The 20,500-nt window shown below is 44.4% G+C and overlaps 1 protein-coding gene across 1 annotated transcript in view; it reads left to right on the top strand.

The window, feature by feature from the left end:
• LOC119172697 (trypsin-1-like) overlaps positions 1-20,111 on the top strand; it is a 20,294-nt gene extending 183 nt beyond the window's left edge. Inside the window, exons 2-5 of the mRNA XM_075892881.1 lie at positions 1,777-1,859; positions 5,962-6,062; positions 16,364-16,772; positions 19,018-20,111. Of these exons, the coding sequence (XP_075748996.1) occupies positions 1,777-1,859; positions 5,962-6,062; positions 16,364-16,772; positions 19,018-19,203 (779 nt within the window). The 3' untranslated portion in view covers positions 19,204-20,111. The remainder of the gene's footprint in view (positions 1-1,776; positions 1,860-5,961; positions 6,063-16,363; positions 16,773-19,017) is intronic.
• The last annotated feature ends 389 nt before the right edge of the window (positions 20,112-20,500 follow it).

The following is a 20,500-nucleotide window of genomic DNA, read 5'->3' on the forward strand; positions in this document are numbered from 1 at the left end:
TTTATCGGCCACCGGAGAAAACACCGGTTACGAGGCATGCGCTGCGAGCCCGCCACGAGATGCGCTCTCGAGGGAACAACGCGCGGGAGAAACGAGCTGCCTCCTCGTTCTCCGGAGAGTGGACCGGTGGCGGGAAATTTACTGTCAGGCCGTGAGTGTGGTGGCTAATTTATCCTAACTAGCGTCCAGATCTCGAAAATGTTTCACGCAAGTGGCGGCGGTCGCGGCAACGCCGAACGCGCAGCCCGTGCTCTATTAGCGACGTCCGCCTTGGTTTACGCGCAGTGCAAATCGGATGGCCCGACGCCCGTAAAAGACCCCAGTGAAGTGTGTGGTTCGAGAGGGTAAACGTTTATGCTTCTTACGCAATGTTACCAGTAGCACGCTCTTCATGTTTCGTTGTTTCCGGAAGAAGCAGCCGAACTGAGGAGATCATGCAGCGTCAAAAATGACGGTTTACTAACCTTGTTGTTGGTTTTGTATTACATAATTATTTTGTAAGTTATTTTTTCGAGCCACTAGTTGTAGAAGGTAATGCACACAATAATTTCAATAATTTGACGTTTCCGTATTCTTGCAAAAAAAGAGGGCAAATATGTGTAAAAAAATATATCGGAAAGATATGGATTCCGTAGGGAAACATTCTATAATCCGAATGGCATAAATAATGTTTCAGTCAGCACATGAACGTACTGAGCAATCGTGCCGCCATCCGTTCGTGAACCGAGTAATGATCAATGCTGGCGTGACCGCCTTGGGTCTATCTATCAACGCGTATAACGAATGGAGCAGCACGCACGGCACGTAGTCCACTTGCAACACGTAAAAACAGGCGCGCTTGCTTGCCACGCTTGTTGCAGAGTTGGGACGCTGGCTTACCGGTACGGCCCCGCTCTTCCCACGCGAAGAATATTTGGGTGTATATTGAAATGTATCAAATATAAAAGATAGTCCGTGTCACGAAAACCCCGCAACACCTGACCAGCCTACGTATATAGAGTGGCACATGACATATCGTAGCAAGTGCACAACCGTGTTGTGTTTATTTTTCGCTGCGGATCAGCTGCTGTGTGTGCGGATGTACATCTCTTCCTCAACTAACTAACGACGATTACGTCTCAACTAACGACGATTACAGCTCGCATTCAGCTGCACTGTCTCCTTAAATGTCGTCCACCATCATGGTACAGAGTTACGTTGATTGGCTGTTGACTCGAAGGTCGCGCATTCTATACTGGCGGCTCGGTCGCATTTCAATGAAGGACAAATGCTAGAGGTCTGTGTACTGTACAATGTCAATGCAGGTTAAAGAACATATAGCGGTCAAATATCTGGGAGTCCCTCCACTATACGGCATGTCTCGTAGTCACGCCATGATGTCGGCACGTAAAATTCGTGGCAATATTAATATCAGTGTCTTCTCGAGTCTCAACAAAAGCGCGTATGGCGCTCTTATTGCGTAAAGCGTTTATTGTGCTTCTATCTTTTTGTCGGAAAATTGTGCTCAAGACATTGCGGTTTAGCACGTGTAGATTCATGGTGACACTTCTCAATTTCGTACAATCAAAATCTTCCGTTCACCACGAAATTTATGCCGGTCCGCATTTCAATAAGCTACTCATCACGGAACCTATAGACGTTTGTTCGTCGTCATCGTCGTCGTCGTTATTGTTGTTGTTGTTGTTGTTGTTGTTGTTGTTGTTGTTGTTGTTTACTTACCTCCTTCGGTTGTTGGTGTTTTTTTCTGACATCTGCTCTGTCCGTGACACTGTGCAGACTGCGGTTTAAGAGAATGGGAGTACGCCTCGTTCAACATCATCGGAGGAGTTCGGGCGCTTCCAGGCGAGTTTCCCTGGCAGGTGAGTTTTTCCACGCTCTTTTCAAGGAAACAAACACGCAAAAACACTGACCACCGACAAGCGAAATAAAGCAGAATCGGAAACGGACCAGGGCGACGCCTGAGTTGCCGCCGAGTTCCGAGCCCTGCGCGGACGCTATAAATAACCGCGGCTGACCGAGACAGAGAAAAGCGATCAAAGCATGACGCCCGGTTATAAAAACTTGCGGCCGGGCCAAGGTAATCTGAGCCGAGCGATGAGCGAAATCAATACGCTAGACTCAGGTGTTTACATTCGACCGTGCGCCGGCAGCCCGACTCTTCGAACTCTTCTGTGGCTTCCCTCTTTCTTTTTTTTCTTCGATTTATAGAGAGTCAGACGTGGAGTCGAAAAATAAATTAGGGGTGGTTTAGTTCGACTATGCCAGGATCGACGTAGCGTGAGCTTGTACTGGCCTCAAGTTCTACGTGTCACAGGTTTTCACACACGTCGAACACATATTCAAACGGATTGTCTACGACGTTGCCTGCTTGTGTGGTGTAAGAGCCGCGCACTCGAAAGTAACCGCGTGGATTTCACACCTGAGGAGGAGCGAGGATTTTCGATTGTTTATCCGAGATTTCGCGCCTTAAAAGAACACTAAAGTGAAACAGCGAGTCAGTTTGAATTAAATTATTTTCTGTTTTGAAAACTCTAATCACGTTAATTTCACCATTATGTGCTTAATATTACAGGAAAAAAAAACAGGGTGAAAGTTTCACTTTTAAATTTCGCGCCAAAATCGACGCGTGTCTCGTTGGGGATATAAAAGTGTACATAATCTGTGTATCTTCGCGGCATTTCTTAGAGAAAATTTTCGCTAACTTGTCCTGTCAAGTTTCCGGACCTCTCAGAAGGCAATGTACCTCCCTTTTAATGATCAGGAAATACGTAGGCCTTAGTAGACGCCATCAAATTCTATGAATTCGCGGTGATTGATGCGGGTTGTCTTCGCCTATGCTTTTCCCGTCACCAGCCTTTTCTTTTCGTGCGTTTTCTTGGGTACCAAGCGTCTTCTCGTGGAAAGCGTGACGATTCTTGTGTCGTTAAAGAGCAGTTTTCTAATACGAAAAAAAAAAGTTATTTTCCTCTTTAGTGTCTTTTTAAAGCAACAATGTGCTTCGAGTGCGAGGGCTTCCGAAACAAGAAATGTACAGCCAACCACAAAAGTTTACGTACCGCGGGATCTCGGAAAGTGATCAATGTCCGAGTATCCTGTAGCAGTAGCCAATCAAAACGCAGAGTAGCTAGTCGAGAGCTCAAATGCAAGTGCCAGGCTGAGTGAGAAGGTATTGGAGATATTCTGATTTTCTCGGATATAATGGTCCGTAATATATTAGGGCACACTGTATATGCAGAGAGTAAAACAAGTAAAAGTGAAATACTCAGTCGCTTGTTGACCTGCTTGTCGAGGAAACCAAGAGCGACAATCTGAAATATACAATGCCCCACTAACGCACTACGTGGCATTACGCGACGATTTTTGGTGAACGCTTTTACAGCTCACAAGTAGGCAAGAATTAACAATACAGATATTCCTAGAATATCGTTTTGTGAATATCTGAAAGAAAAGTACCTATGAAGAAATGTATGAACGTTGCAGTCTTTCCAGAAAACGCGTTCCCCAATGGAAATAACAACCCAACCGGAATAGTATAAGCTGTTAAGATTAGTTGTTTGATTAACGACTTCTATAAATGTAGACGGAGTGTAGCAGTTGCAGCCACTCTGATCTGAATTCAGTGAGACGCACAGATTGTGTACGAGTGGTTATCGATTCGTTTCGTATTATGCAGTTCAACTAACAAGTCTTCACTATAACTACCCCGTGTATTCACGATCACCGTGGTTATATTGCACCAATTTCTCCATCGATCCTGTACCACTTCAAAGTCAAGCAAGGTTTTTTTCTTTTTTTTAATGCAACATCGCTGACGTTATGACACTCTAAGTGAAATGTTTCCTTGGAACGCGATTGGGACATATTTCAGCGGGGACGCCCTGCACTTTTGCTCTGGTGCTTTGAACGGGAGAGCATAGTATCAGTACCAGTGCATGCTGATCTATTATTCCATACGTACAATCTGAGCGGGAAAAAGAATATGTGTTACTTCTTTAGATGAGCACTGACTTGTCATGTATATGACTTTCTTTAGGTAAAGAAAAGAAGTGTAAACTTGAGCCCTCGTTGTTTCTTTGTTAGACATAAAATTAAAAGGCGAACATCTTCCTGACAGACTTCTTAGTAGAGACCGGGTTGGATAAGCGCTTCTGATATCCAGCCAAGGGTTGACATATACGAAAGGATGTGTTAGTGGATACACTGAGAGTAGAAACAGAAAGGTGTGCATGTGAACATTTTACGACAGTGCGGAATGCTGCAAGCGAACTGTATATCGATATGTTATTTCAACTGGTTTCAGTGTGCTGTTAAGTTTTTTTCTTCTTTTTTTTCTGTTGATTGTTCATTTTTAGGTACCATTCAGTATAATTCTTTTTTTTTTTTTTTGCTGCAAAACTTGTTGATATGGAGTAGCCGAGGCAATGTGGACCTCAACCTCTCGACAGAAAAGCCGTTAGAACAGAACAGAACAGAAAAGTATAGAGGTATTATTAGAAGTAATTTATTGTAAATGTAAAGAATAAAAAGTGGATGAAAAGATAACTAGCCGTGGGCAGGGAACAAACCTGCGACCTTCGAAGAACGCGTCCAATCTTCCAACAACGGAGCTATCCCGGCAGCCATCCCTCCACTGACTTTATTGGGCATTGACATCGAGATCTTGAAGGAGCGCCCTCTCGCGTGTGACGTCAACTTGAGGACTCCACTTTCAGCCACGCTGCAGCTCCTGAACGCAGATCGTTTGCTCCAGAGGCAAACTTCGTCGAACTAACAGCCTTGCGAGGGTGAACGAACGCCTTCTACGACCGTCTTCGAGTGAGATTAAAATCTTGTTTTAGTTGCGGCCCGATTCACAGGGCCAGAAAATTTCCCGGATGGCCGATGGGAGCGCCGAAGCCACCGACGGCATTGCGGGTAAGAAAGTGAAACTGTGAGTGTGGGGGTTTGTGTCTGTGCGTGTGTGTGTGTGTGTGTTCTCGCTCGTTATCGCACTTTCCGCAGTATATGCGATGCTGTTTCTTCGAGTGTTGGTATCCTTTCGATGTTTCAGTGATCGTGGCTTTCTCCGGCATCTACAATCATGTATATAAAGCTTGCCGAACATCGTGGCGTCTCATTGAGTGCGAGGCGGTGTACGACGCAGGTCACGTTCTTGAATGCGCGGCCGAGGCTGTCGACGGAGACCACATCACCATCCCGGCTCACGCCTTGCGAACAAGTAGACTTGTGAACCCGCCACACAACGTCTCCGTCGTGATCGACTACGGCGAAGTGGCGAACGCTCGCCGTTCGTGCAAATCAGGATGAGACAATGTCTACGCGTGTAACTTAAAATGTGTGAAGCAGGTTGAGGCCATGTCTTCGTGTAACCGAACATAGAAGTTATGTTCACTGCTGGTCTGAAGTCGCCGTCGAGCTCGTATCACAGTTTGCAGTTTGTTAATGTTTCTAAATTAGGAACATAGTTACAAATCCGGACTAGTTTGAATATTTAATGCTGTCACAATTTTTACCCTAATAATGAAATATTTAAAAGGCGGCGCCAGTAACTTCTAATACTCCTGTTATTAGAAAGAGACCATGAATATTTTACAGCTTTAAATTTTGTATTGTCATTATAACATAAGACTGCAGGTTGAAGAAGGGGTGTATAAACTCATATTTTATTCATGAGCCTCGGCAGGCCAATAAAATTGCAATATAATACAGTTTACATAATCGATATGTCCGAATATACGGCTTTAAAGTTTGCTCTTGTGTTTTGATTGCAATATATATACAAGAATAAACTGCAAAGTAGTCACGCTGAAGGGAAGTTTAAGAACATAATACTGCAGCTCCTTCAATGTATTTCGGTATTTCATTAGACCATGTGTCGACTCGCGGATGCATAAGCCATCTAGATACGCCATCTCCGTCAGATTCCATGTTCGTACCTCAGGCTTTGTTTACGTCACGCAGGTCTCGGTGCGGAAAATATTCACCAGGGGCACGAGGCACCACTGTGGTGGAGCACTGCTTACGGATCGGTGGGTGCTCACGGCAGCCCATTGCGTCATCGAGTAAGTGGTCATACGTGAAACACAGGAAGGTGCACGTGTTTACTTTAACGTGCACGACGGTAGTCTATTAGAATGTTTGTAAGCGGCGTTGAAAGTTGGTCGCGATGGTTTATGGTCCGCTTCTAACAAACTTCTCAGCAGTACAGGACGCGACGACACACATCTGACTCCTCTGTTCTTCTTCTCTGTCCAATTGCTTGGTTCAATGAAAGATGGTTCAGCGGAATATTACTTGGTATACGTGCTACATTTATGTGACAGTATAGATTTGAGACAAGAAAAAAAAGGATAGGTTTAAACAAACATAGAAAAATGGGGCTACCGGAATTCTACAGTGAATTGAGAAGTCGATTGGGGAGCAAGAATAGTTATGAATAGATGAAAAAAGTAAAAAAACTCAAACCTGAAAGAAAGAAATGAATCAAAGGCCCGACATATCAATCTTAATAGACAGAAGTTATTTTGGAGCGACGATCGCACATGTCGGTGTAGCCTGAGTTACCATCTACCAACACTAAAGGGCACCAAAACGAATAACCGCTGTAATACGTGACTTCTCTCATGCACTTATCGACTACATAGACAACTAATGCGTACAACAGCTTCTTTATCAGCGCACTTTTGTCACGCACGATACCTTGCCAGCCATTTCAACGCGCAAAAGCAAGTAATTTCCCAATATGACTTTTTTCATAAATTGTTTGGTGCATAAAGCGGTGACCATTGTTTATTTCAAAGAAACTAAAATATAGGCGAAATATTTTGCCTCGCAAGTACGAATGTCACGGAGAGCGTTGTGACGCCACGTAGCGAAAACGGCGTTGCCAGCGCCATTGCGAAAGCGCCGCCCTCTGTTGAGTGCGCCTAGCGAAGTTGAGGGAAGTTCAGTGCGCCTAGCGAAGTTGAGGAAAAGGGGGTGATTTTAAGTGAAAAGAAGAGAAAAGTGAGCCCCGTAACTGTCTCACAGGGGGAGGACACCTCAACAGTAGCTCACGAGGGATGGGGGTAGAGAAGGGATTAAAAGGATAGGATTAAAAGGTAGAGAGAGAGGGGGGGGGAAGAAGAGAGCAAAGCTCAGGAACAGCGAACGACGGAAGTAAAGAGAAGACAGGAAAGATGGGCACGGTTGCAGGAGTCCGAGCACGGGGCACCACTGGCAAGAGCTCTCGTCGGCGACAGGAGATGGCGTAGGGCTAATTCAGTCGGCCAGAGCTACGTTGTCGTCGTCGTCGGGGACCGGCGTCAGGAGGTGGCGTAGGACCAACCCAGTCGGCCAGAGCTGCACTGTCGTCGGAGATCGCGAGGGCACAACTGGTCGGCACGGAATCCAGCGAGCGAGTCCCCCAGCGAAGTTGAGAGCGAGCGCTAAACGAGTTGATCGCGTGCGTTTCACGCCAAGAAAAGCTTGAACCTATTCCCTCCTGCTTCTGAAAGGGATCGTTCGGCTGCAAAGCAGCTGTTGCACATTAGGGCGATGTTAACTGATCACGGGCAGTGTGTTAACACGCGTATTGTTGACGGTAAGCACGTCGGCACGCATAAGTGCTTACCAGCAGGGACGCCAGCAGTATACAGTCCGTCCCTCCTTCAAAACTTCATTGCTTCCAGTAGTATCGCCCCGCCGCCATGGAGTCACGAAACCCGACTTAGTATTAGGCGTAGAGGGGGAAAACGACAGCCATTTGTTACTGAGCCCAACAAGAAGGAATGCTGGCAGCGCCCGGTAGAGAGGTCATGAAAATGGCATGCCGCAATAAATAGGGGCTCTCTTGTTTTAGCCATTAATTCAATATGAAGCGCCTATACAAGCTATGGATATGCTAATGTGTCCCTGAAGAAATCATTCAACGTTCGTTCACACCGGCGCTCTGATAAGTCAGGAGCTTGACGCTTGTTTTTTCGTGATATAGGATCAATAGTAAACTTCCTGAGAAAAAAAATGGACAGATCCCACATACAATGGGGTCGATGTTTTATGAGAATCATGTGGAGAGAAGGTGACTGTGGTGCAATTTCATTGAGCGAAACATTACAAACTGACGCTAAAGATACGTACAAATTTTGTACGCACACACATATGCTGAATCTAGAGTCGCTTATGTTTTATATAGCCAGTTTTTTTTTTTTTTTACAGTTGCGGTAACGGTACTAAGAGCAACAACAGTATTATTAGCAACATAAGAAGCGGATAGATAGCGCTTGTGCTTGCGAGGAAATTACCCTTGCAGTGTGCTACGTGGAGCAAATTCAGTGGATCTCACATAATGCTACTCAGATTAACTTGACTTGACACCTTATAACAGGAGTACATATATGTAATGTTTATAAAAATTACATAGCCAGCAGTGCAACTGCAATTGTCGTCTCACCAACGTTACATCTGTATGGGGTCTTTTTCTAAAGCAGTTCCGAGACCTGGCGTGGCTTTGTGGTAGTATACTTGATCGCCACGCAGAATGCTTTGGTTTGATTTCTGCTGGGTACCGGACATTCTATGCATTAGTTAGGACAACGCTGCCAATTTCAGTTTTTCTTGACGCTCTGTCATTTAAATTGCCATTGTCTGTTTTCGACGCTTCTCAGTATACAGGGTGTCCCAGATAACTTGAGTCAAGAATTTGAAAATGAAAGACACTTCAGTGGTGAATTGAACCAAACGCGTAATTCTCGCCCTAGCCTGTAGGTACTCAAGCTACTTTTTTCTTTATCGCTATAATAATTATTATTAATTTTTAATTAGTTATTAATTGAATTATGGGCTGGAAACCCAAAATATGAACACTGAGATGTTGAGCACTTTCAGAAACCGCCGACTAAATTGTTTCCTGTACGACACGTCTCGCACTGATAATTTTTCCACGTTGTAAAGAAAGCCCGCGAAATGTGAAAATAAGCCAAGTGACGGACCGCGAGTGCACTGCTACAGTGCTGCTATAGGCTTTCTTTACAATGCGTAAAAAATAACAGTGCTAGACGTATCGTCCAAAAAAAGATTGTTATTTTTGAAATAATTAAAAAAAGATGTAATTACGAATCGTTATTGATTATTATGGGGAGAAATAAAAAAATAGCCTGAGTACCTACAGGCTAGTGCGAGTAGTATGCGTTTGGTTCAATTCGCCTCCTAAGAGCCTTTCACTTTCGAATTGCTGTCTCAGGTTATGTGGGACACCCTGCATATACGTAAACTATCAGTCACCTGTGGGCATTCCCGAACTGCGGGCCGTGGTATACTGGTATGTGCCACACGTGTCTGGAGGAAATGGTTTGCCGACATAGGCGTCAGGATTTTCACGTCATTCATGTCACGACAAGCCAGACATACTCGTCAAATTCTTTTATCCTCACATAATAATCTTGGGGCGTTGACGAGAGCCCCCAGACGTAAGCGGGCGAACGGATGAACGGACGGACGGACGGACGGCCGAACAGACAGACAGACAGACAGACAGACAGACAGACAGACAGACAGACAGACAGACAGACAGACAGACAGACAGACAGACAGACAGACAGACAGACAGATCAAATAGATCTCAGAAATGCTTCGCGTTAAAAAGTAGTGTTAACCTGGGCTAATGAAAACTGCTACCTCCACACCCTCGCATCCGCTTTTTTTTTAATATTGCCTTGGAGCAGATCCATCCATCCATCCATCCATCCATCCATCCATCCATCCATCCATCCATCCATCCATCCATCCATCCATCCATCCAACCAACCATTCATCCAACCATCCGTCCGTCCGTCCGTCCGCCCGTCCGTTCGTCCATCCGTCCGTCTGTCTGTTTGTCTGTCTGTCTGTCTGTTCAAACGCCCAACCATCCGTCCATCTGTCTGTTGGTCTGTCCATCTATCCGTCCGTTCATCTAGTGAACACTCCAAGTACCGCCATCTCGCATCTTTTCATCATATATTCATCATATAAAAGTACTGCCATCCAGCGGACATTCTAAGGACTAAACGAGAGGTGGCTACCACTACGACGACGACACGAGACAAACGACTTACGGCGTAAAGAGCTTCACACTTAAAAACGGATACGTATACTGACTAACTTTTCAAAGAGCAATGCCGTCTCATCATTATATCTTATGGGACCCTAATACAACAGAAGTTTACGTGTTATGTAGTATAGCTGTAACAACCTTGTGAAATGTTCAAGAACCTAGTATAACTTTTTGATCGCCAACTCACTAACGCTAGCAACAGACTTCCGCACCCGATAACCATTTCTAGACGTAATATAAATAAGTGTAATATATACTGAAGGTGCAAAGAGAGTGTTCTTCAATATTGACAACGGATGAAACGGCTTGCTGACCAGCAGGTTGCGGGTTCGAATCCCGGCTGCGGCGGCTGCATTTCCGATGGAGGCGGAAATGTCATAAGCACGTGTGCTCAGATTTGGGTGCACGTTAAAGAACCCCAGGTGGTCGAAATTTCCGGAGCCCTCCACTACGGCGTCTCTCAAAATCATATGGTGGTTTTGGGACGTTAAACCCCACAAATACAATCAACGGATAAAACGGCTGCCAACAAGAGTGTGCTATTTAATCGTTAAAAAAGGGAGGCTTCATGGCTCGTCAATCCAGTTCGATTGCATTGGGCGTGCGAGAAGAAAAGAAGAGACGATTCTCGTCAGCAATCAGGCTGCATACAAGCAAAAAGACATATAGCGAAAGCCCCAGGGTTCCATCAGAACAGTCTTAACGTACGCCTTTCAAGAGATGTCGAATTAGTTGATAGTCACAGCGTGTCGAAAAGTTGTGGTGGTCGTTTCAGTCGGTGTCTGCTCGAGTAAGTACTACCGAGGGAACAACATCATCGAAACGCTTCCACGATTCGCCAACGGTGACGACAATGTGATATCGCTTCGGCGCCATCTAATGCGAGGCAGCCAAAGTCCCACAGCACCTATTAGTGATAGCTCGTGCTTCGGGTCAACGTGCACTGGACCACCGAAGCTGTGGTCTCGGTTCTCGTCGGCTTCCGATTTCAAAGCGACACGGTCAGCATTGTTTTTGTTGGCACTTTTGCCCCGCATGGTCAACACACGTGTCCACAGTGGCAGATTGGGCATTAATTGGCTAGTAAAAAAATTGGTAGTATATCTATGGAGTGAATGATGGAGAGTGCGGCGAAGCATTCGTCCATCCATTCGTTCTTGCTTCTGTCTGTCCATGCGTCCGTCTGTGTGACCGTCCATGCGTCCATCCGCCCGTCCGTGCGTGCGCCTATTCGTGCGTCCATCTCAGAGTTCGTCCATGCATCCGCTTCTGCGTCCGTTCATGCGTCCATCCAGGCATCTGTCTGTGTTTCCGTTCGTCCATCTATTCAACACTCCACGTACCACCATCTCGCATCTTTTCATCATATATTGGCCATATAGAAGCACGGCCATTCATCGGACATTCCAAGGACTAAACGAGAGGTGGCACACGCACACTTTCTTAAGGCTTGCGCTTCGGGTCTACTTCCCACCTTTAACCACCTCGAGTTCATAGTATATACTAGTTCACTGAATTCATGGCACTGCGGCCCAACGCTCGCTAAACCATTCTAAAACCAAGGAGGTTACGCCCAGCGAGTATAACGTAGCAACCCTTTCTTGTTAGTAGTGCTCAATGTACATAACAATGGTTGCTAATGGGGATCGCAGCGTGCGCCTTAACTAAAAACCGAATACTCCTGTCTCTCAATCCCCATTAGCAACCATTGGCATGTACATGGAGCATTATTTTTTATTGTTCAACGACGCACAGAAGAAACCTCTCCTCGGCACCACCTTGGAGGCCAAAATGTTATACTTGTTACATACTACAACGGCTACGAGGGACGAATGGGTGCCGCTATAAGGAGTTTTGACCCTAAATCGATTAAGGACTAAACAAGCTCTCACAGTTTCAGAGGTGATCGTATTAGATCTGTTGCTGTTTGTATTGCAGGTTCTCGGCAGTGAGGACCTACAAAGGGGAATGCGTGTCTATTGGTACAACATGATGTGGAAATATATGCGCGCACAAGGTAAAAGGAAGGAAACACTTAACAAGAAAGACGCTCATTCTGAGTGTCTTTCCTGTCAAGAGCTTTCTTCGTTCGACCTCGTGCACTCATATTTCTACATTATGCTTACCTATGACTGCATAAATCTTCTCATGAGACACCTTACCGGGTACAATGAAGAATAGCTATTTTAAACCACGCATTCGCAATGTGCGGTCTTTATATTTTTTCTGAATCAGTTCCTACGTTTCAAATTTGTTCATAATTTGTTAAGATCACAAAAAAAAGTTTGGATTTTAGTCATCGAACTTACACTTCATTACTGCTCGGGAAAAACAATAAACGTGCCGCAATAAAGTGAAATGATATTGTGCACCGTCTATAAGGATTTTTCTGTGCAGCTTTTTCAGTCTAGATTGTCTTCTTTTGTGCGCGGCTAATCGACTTTTTTCGGGCTCTCTGCTTCAAACGCAATATATTATTTGCAGCCATAAGAAGAACGTAGCATAGGAATGAAAAAAAAATATCCCGACCTATCTGGGTTGAAAGGGAATATCATGAAGTTGTATCATGCCCTGCATGTTTGTTCATCGTTCCAGGACTCAGCCGTTCGGTTTGCGGAAAGAGCCATACGGGTAACTTGCCACTATCAGGAAATTTAGAAACTGTTCGCATGTAATCTCAACGCCACAGCATCAGAAATCTGTGAACGTCCCTAAATGTGGTCGCACGACAACTTTCGCCTTTAAAGGCGTCATCGGCTACCCTTCATGCTTTGAGTAATAAAGGAAGTATACTATGCCGTGCGCCAGTACGTTCACTTCACTCTGGATGCAGGAACAAGTGTTTGCAGATCTTGTGTCCCGGAAAACGATACACAGCCTGTCGGAATACTTTCCTTTGCCAGGTGCCACGGCCAAAAACCCTCTTGAAGCGACACCGCCAATATAAACCCTACACAGGGAAAGCGCAGGCAAGAGAATTACTCGTCAAGTAGGCTGCGTCGTCAGCCAGACAAGCGCGCTTTACATCGAAGATGCGGAAGGTCTGTTTGTTTTGCTCGTTTGCCCACCCTGTCAGAAGCGTTTCTTTAGGTATTTGCTATTACAACATTGCCTAAGCGTATGCCGGTGGAAGAACGCGTTTTTTTTTCCTTTTTTTTTCTTCAACTGGAAGGTGAGAGTATTCCAGCAGTAATGAGGGGACTACTTGAAAGCTTGGTTGTTTGGCTTGTATTCCCGTTTCCCGGTGCTCTCATGTCAAGTGTAAGCCACTTGAGGCCTCTTGGCCACTGAGACCACTCTGCCGCCGCTAGCAGCTACTGTACTTCGCAATTTCTTTATTCCCCAGTGGCACGTTTGCGCAGCTAGTTAGCTGTGTTGGCTGAGTAACGCGAGTCTGTAAACATGGCAACCAGAGTATGACCCCCTTTTCCGATGAAACGACGTCATTTTACGCCGTTAAAGACCTCGTTTTAGAGAAATTCTGGCGTCATTGGTTGTGGGCAAAAAAGCATCATCTTGTGCCTGATGGAAAAATCGAAAAAGGTGGAAATGAAATAAATATATAAAAAAATTTGGGTCCGAGTGGGAATTTGGGTCGTTTGCATGGCACGCCGGTGTTCTATCACACAGTCATGCGTCTGTTTGTGAATGCAGTAAAAATAATATCCACTGCTTTGAAATGCAGTGAAATCAACTTTCATGCTTTACACACACACGTGCCCTGAATACATGCTACAAACTGCACGAACTACTACAGTAGTAGTTCGTGGTACAAACGTACATTACCATCGGGTGTCAGAGCATGTGATTATCACGACGACTTCATGGTTTAAAGCCGGTAACCCATGCATGCACTACAAAAGGCACACACGCTACGTCATATTCTCTTAAGGTCTCGTAGTGGGTGCATACACTAAGTGTTCGAAGTACGCCCTAAGGGCAGGATATCGCTATCGCGTTAAACTCTCAAAGGCGAAGCATAGGGGCTCCCTAATTTTTCAAAGCGGAGCGCAGGCAGGCCCATGCAATGTTGCGCGCAGCGCGACGCAACCCTGTTAAAGCAACTAGAACGTAGCTGTTTATTTGCATTGTTACTTGCAACTGCTTAAATACGAGATAAGAAAAATTAACATTTTGACGTCGCACTTATACAGCGCAGAAATTTTGGCAAGAGTTTCAAGAAATGTAAATGCGGATTTCTTTTTTTTTTCCTTCTACAGTTCTACGCCTTACCACAAGATTATAGGAAACGGAGTTTCGGATCCAACGTTTACCGGACTAAGCTGATTTACTGTTTTCAATGTCTCCTGAATTAGTCGTTGTAGTCTAAACGTAAACTCGAAGGTGAAGCCATTTCATTATTTCATTCGTTCTATAACAATATCGCCTGTGCCAGCGCGTAGCCAGAAATTTTTTTGGGAGAAGCCTGCTTAATTTCGTGGAGGGAACCCTTTTAACATGGTCATCTTTCACTCTGTATGCAATGGCGAAAAAACTGGGGGGGGGGGGGGGAGTGGGAGGCTCGGGATGCTACCCTATGGCTACGCCCCTGCGCATGTATCAGTTTTGACAGACGTGGCATGTGAATAAACTACACTGTAATTTTTTTTGCGACAGTGCACGCCCACACCTGACGCGAAACAATGATTTTTTTTTCTCCTGAAGTAGGATGTCCTCGCTCTGCAATGTGAGCAGATGCTAATGCATTTTCATCGCAACGATACAATTCGTGTGGACAGAACGGGAACCAGCCTGCACCGAAAGCACTTGCTAATCATACGAGGCGTGGGCCGATAAGGATAGAGTGACGGCACAAAACCCGACTCGCTCTTCGTGAGGTCCTCTGTTCAGGCTGTACAATAAATTCCATGGGTCATTTCGGAACACAATTCGATCTTCATGCGCAGATTCACTAGCAGCACAGTGCGACGTGCGTCTTCGAAAGCGATCGGGCCAGAGACGTATGGCATAGCACCAGCTTAATGGCATTGAGAATATAGTCTAGTTCTCCGTTTCCTACGGAATAGTGTCAATAAATCGACATTAGATGTTCAGGTGACCGCGTGCGGCAATCTTAAAAAGGTGGTAGGTCAATAGGGACTATATTTGTCGTCGTCGTCATCGTTGTCGTCGTCGTTGTTGTTGATGTTGTTGTTGCTGTTGCAGTTGTTGTCGTCGTCGTCTTCATCGTCGTCATCTTCGTTGTTGTTGTTTTTGCACTGTTATTGTTGTTGTTGTTGTTGTTGTTGTTGTTGTTGTTGTTGTTGTTGTTGTTGTTGTTGTTGTTGTTGTTGTTGTTGTTGTTGTTGTTGTTGTTGTTGTTGTTGTTGTTGTTGTTGTTGTTGTTGTTGTTGTTGTTCGTGGTAGTGCCACGGTGAAAGCGCGTCATTCGGGATGTTCAACAGAACAAGTGCGTAAAATGCGTAGGGCGAAGTGTATAGAGCTAGAAGGCCAGATAACGAATAATACACGATGCTTGAATATGTTGCCGAGACACTTAGGACAAACGAAGAACGGAAACAGAGGAAGAAACCTTCATAGAACCATGCGAATGACATGATTGCTTCTATTCATGACATTGTGTTGTTAATGGCCATATCTCTTAGTAATTTTAAATTGCATGAAAGTGCATGAAAACTATCTGTATCGACTCTCTTTGGTGCAATATACGATATCAGTCAGTAATTGTTGGACTCGGCCCTTATGTCAATTATTAATGTTGAAACAGCCGGCTTTAACGAAGCCCGCCTGCCCACGTATTCACGTACTAAACGAAAACAAATAGTAGCACCGAAGAAAAAGCTAAAAAAAATTCAAGGTTCTCCAACCTTAAATTGGAAGTGACAGGCACATTACAATCATAAGGTAATAAAAATAAATCGACAGGCGTCCATGAATTATAAATTGCAAATCGAGAATTGCTTTAACGGTCCAAAGATTTATGAGATTCAATAAGTTAAATATTTGGTTGGATAACTCGCTGATAAGTGTGCGCGATTCGTAAAGTTGTACCTCTCCTCCACTGTGCCAGCGTCCCACCTTCTTGACCCTGCATAGGTTTCCTTCAGTCGACAAGGTACTGCACTTCTTTTTTTGTTAGTTTGAAACTTTCTTTAGCAGTACTTACTATAGCGAGGTATGCAATAGTATTTTTACGAGTCTGTCGAAACTTCGCTAAATTAGAAACGTCTTTTATGAGGACAATCATTTTCGAATCTTTGCATTACGGGGGCCTATAACTTTTCTCTCCGTATCGCGTGCAATCATGAGTAACTTGATCCGCGCGGACAGTTCGCAGGGTCGCAGAGCGTCCCCTTCGGAGTTTTTCGTTCGCGTTGGGGAGTACGACCAGAGGCGGACCGAAGGCAGCGAGGTGCAGGTGCGAGTGACTCACGTGATCCCTCATCCGGGCTACGGACGGCTGCAGCGCGACCTGGCACTTCTGAGGCTGGCCAAGAGACTTCGGCGATCCCCCCACGTTAGGCCGGCTTGCCTGGCGCCCACGTCTCTGAGGCCCCTGTCTAACCTCAGCTGCGCCGTGTCCGGCTGGGGCAACGAACACACTCAGGGCACAACCGCTGACATCCTGAACAAGCTACGGGTGCCGCTTCGGCCACTCAGCGATTGCCGCTTCATCTACGACGTGCCCATCGGGCTGTGGCACCTATGCGGTGGAAGTCCCGGAAGAGGCGTGTGCTACGTGAGCATATTCCACATATTGCTATGTGTACGCGCTCAGGCGCCTTACTGGTGCACGCCGTCTACCTTCTCTGAAAGTTTAAGGTAATTAGGCTTAGCTAAGCCTAACGTTTCACCTTTTTTGTCTATACCGGCAGGCCCGCATACCATATCCTTACTATTCTGAAACATTCAACAATGTAATGAATCTAACAATACAAGCATAATGAACCAGGGTGCGCATATTGCATGACATAACAAATATAAAGAGTTAGGAATAAGCTACAGCTATCATATGGGAGTTACGAAGATGTCGGCAATAAGTAGCGATGCTATTTCCTATACACCTGTTTTAATATTTGTGGGCAGGAGCGTATGCATGCAAGGTAAGAGCTGTGCGAATATTCAAAAATTTCAAATAAGGAAGTGAATAGCGTCTTACTCGATTCGGTACTCGAATTTTATAGCGCCTATTTAAAATAAAGAATATTTTTCGAATGTCTTTCGAATAATCAGCAACAAAGAAAAATAGTCCAAAGAATGAGATGCTAGAGCAACGACGGATAACTTTTTTTTTGTTTCTTTCATAGAAATACCCAGATGAATGTACAAATGTACTCACAGAACTATTGACACTATACTGATCTATATTGATCCCATGATCAAGTATTCACACTACATTAATCACATGAGTTTGCTTATAACACTAATGTCGCTGCAGCTACAGAATCACCAATCTGCTATCTTGATGATTCATGATGATATGAATTTATGAAAACTGCTTACTATTTTTGTATCAGTTTTACTCAAAAGCTGTTGGCAAATAACGACTTTTAATACAGTAGTCACTACTGTATTTCAGCCTACAGTTACGAAGTATATATTTCGAAAACTCTAGCTGCTGCTGCGTACGAGTCTGGCCTAGTATAAATAATCTTGGTGTTTTTTTGTCCATTAGTGTTTTTTTTTTGTCCGTTAGAAGTAGTCGCAATGTTCATTTGTTAAAGGTCGGCTATATTTGATTTACAATGAATGTAGAATTTCGAGCTGTTTTCAACATTGTTACCTTACTAGCTTGCGGCTGCTTCACAAAGTGTTGCCTTATTTTTAGAGAACTATTCGAACTGAATTCGAGATTTATATTCGTATTCGATTCGCTGTTATCACTATTCGGGTGTTATTCGATCGGGTTTTAAAACTCATTATTCGCGCACTCCTAAAAATAAGTTACTGGTGGTTAGTCCAATTATCCAGATCAATATTTTGTGGCTATTTAACTAAAAAAATAATTACTCGTGACACAAATACGTGTTGCATGTCTATAAGACGTCTTCAATTGCAATCAGGCATGAAGTCAGTGAGTAAATTTCGACTAAATTAAGACAATGCAAAATGTTATTTGTCTCGTTGTTTTCGACGCCACTATGTATTTATCATTTTGTTTATATTATAGTCCCATTCTCGTGTTTGTTTTTATTTTGTAATAACTTCTAACATTTGTGTTTTTTTTTTCATTCTTATCGCATTTCTTGGTTTCTTTGTTTTTCTTATCCTGGTATTTATTTTGTCCATAAAGTGGGCATCATACGTCGGCACGCTACGTTACGTAATACACTTGGAAGCAGCCGAAGTAAACATTGTCTTTTAAATATTAAGGCCACAGGCTTACTTATATATGTAGTCGGATACAACTTTTCGAAGTCCACGGCATTGAAGCATACAAGCCGTATACATACAAGCTTCCACCAACGGGTGCACACTCCTTTCCGACGTCATGAGACGAGCGAATGGAGACCACGCCTTTGACGAACATAACTGAATGCGTGAGCGGGGCTATTTATTCAGTCGCCGAGACTATCGACTGCCGCGTTTGGGTCGTCTGGGTGGTGCCACTCTGGACTTACCAAGTTGTATGTGGCTATATACATCTACGAGACACTTACACAACTTCCGTAACGCGGCTTCTCAGAGTACCTTTCCTTTATCTTTCCTGTGCGAGCTCGTAAGCGCTGCTCGCCAACATAGGTAGGCGAGCTCACCCATGGGTGGGATAACTTGGACTCACTCAGACTGAGATCGAACCGTGAGTCTGAGCCTGAATGAGTCCAGGTGAGTAATATTTTCGTGAGTCTGAGTGCGAGTGTGTTCGGATGGAGAGAGTTTTCGTGAGTCTGAGTGAGTCCAAAGCGCAAAATATGTTTCTTGAGTCAGTCTGAGTGAGTACCACGTTCTTTTTCCGAACTAAGCTCGCCAATATGCACGTGCAGGGCGACTCCGGCGGTCCGCTGTCGTGTCAGCTATCGGACGGTCGCTGGTACGTGCTGGGAGTGGCGTCGTTTGGTTCCGGCTGCGCCCGATCCACTTACCCGGACGTGTACACGCGCGTGCACTACTTTGCCGGATGGATACGAGACACCATCACCGCTTACTCGCGCCCTGCTAGAAGAGGGTGAATAAATGAGCATTGCCTGTCCAGACAAAACGGTGCGCACGTTCATGGGGGCACTGCTTACACATCTTTGCCGTTGTAAATGAGAGGGGGACAACGACGGTTTGCAATGACGCTATGACATCGTTGCTGTCATTGCTTTGGTGGTTGCTGTAGCTTGATGCTCTCTTTGTCGTTGATGAATTGTCTTGTTGCTTCTGTTGCTGTCACCCTCTTCAGTGTTGTTGTTGTTGTCGTTGTTGTTGTTGTTGTTGTTGCTTTTTTATTTATATTTGCAGATTATGAGAAGTTAGGCTACGTTAGAGCCGGCTATCCCAACATCGTGACAGTAATGTACAGGATAAACACGCAAACAACAAAAATTAAGAATAAAGTGGGAAAAAACTAATCAGAGCCACTATGTACATACTATATACATTATAGGGCTTATAAGGCATGTATAAGCACAATATGTGTGGTCATAGTCTATTTCATATATTGGGATCACATTGCAGATGGAGTTCGTACAAATAGCGGCAAGGTATAGTATGAACTGTTGTTTTTGTTGTTGTCACTGTTGTTGTCGTCGTTGTTGTGGTTGTTGTTCTTGTTGTTTAGTGTCTTCAACGTTGTTCTTGACCTCTCGTATCCAATGTTGACGTTTCTAGGTTTTTTCTCGTCTTCGTCATTATTTAACGTCACTGTGAAGTTTTTGTTATGACGTTTCCTTGCACGTGTGTGTTTTCCTGCCATTTATGACGCTGTTTTGGTTGTCATTAATGTCGTCTTTTCATGTGTCAGGGTTAGTTTGAAAGTTCTTACTACCTATTTACTTCTGGTACTACTCGTTAGAAAATATAATACTTCCTAAATTCCATGTTCGCGCTTGTTCGTACACTACTTGCAACAAAATAAACAACAGTTCACACTCGATGGTCTCGAAAAGGGGACAATGATCATTACCTTTCAAGCGGAGTTTACTGCCAGTGCATTTGTAACGCGCTGCTATGAAACTAGCCATACAATGGCGGCATGCTGTGTGCGCAGTGGTTCAAAAAAATATAAGGCAATGTTTATCGGTCCTGTTCGGTATCTCCTTTTCTTATTATTCACACTTGGCAAAATATGAGAAAAAAGACTACGTTAGAGCCGGCTATCCCAACATCATGACAGTAATGTACAAGATAAACACACAAACACAAATTAGGATGTAAAGAAGAAAACTAATCACAGACCCTATCTACATACTAAATACACTATAGGACTTATATTGCATGAATGAGCACAGTATGTGTGATCTCCTGTTCCGTTCTAAAACACAG

This window comes from Rhipicephalus microplus, chromosome 4 (assembly GCF_043290135.1).
Source record: "Rhipicephalus microplus isolate Deutch F79 chromosome 4, USDA_Rmic, whole genome shotgun sequence".
In the NCBI taxonomy this organism is placed as follows: Eukaryota; Metazoa; Arthropoda; class Arachnida; order Ixodida; family Ixodidae; genus Rhipicephalus; species Rhipicephalus microplus.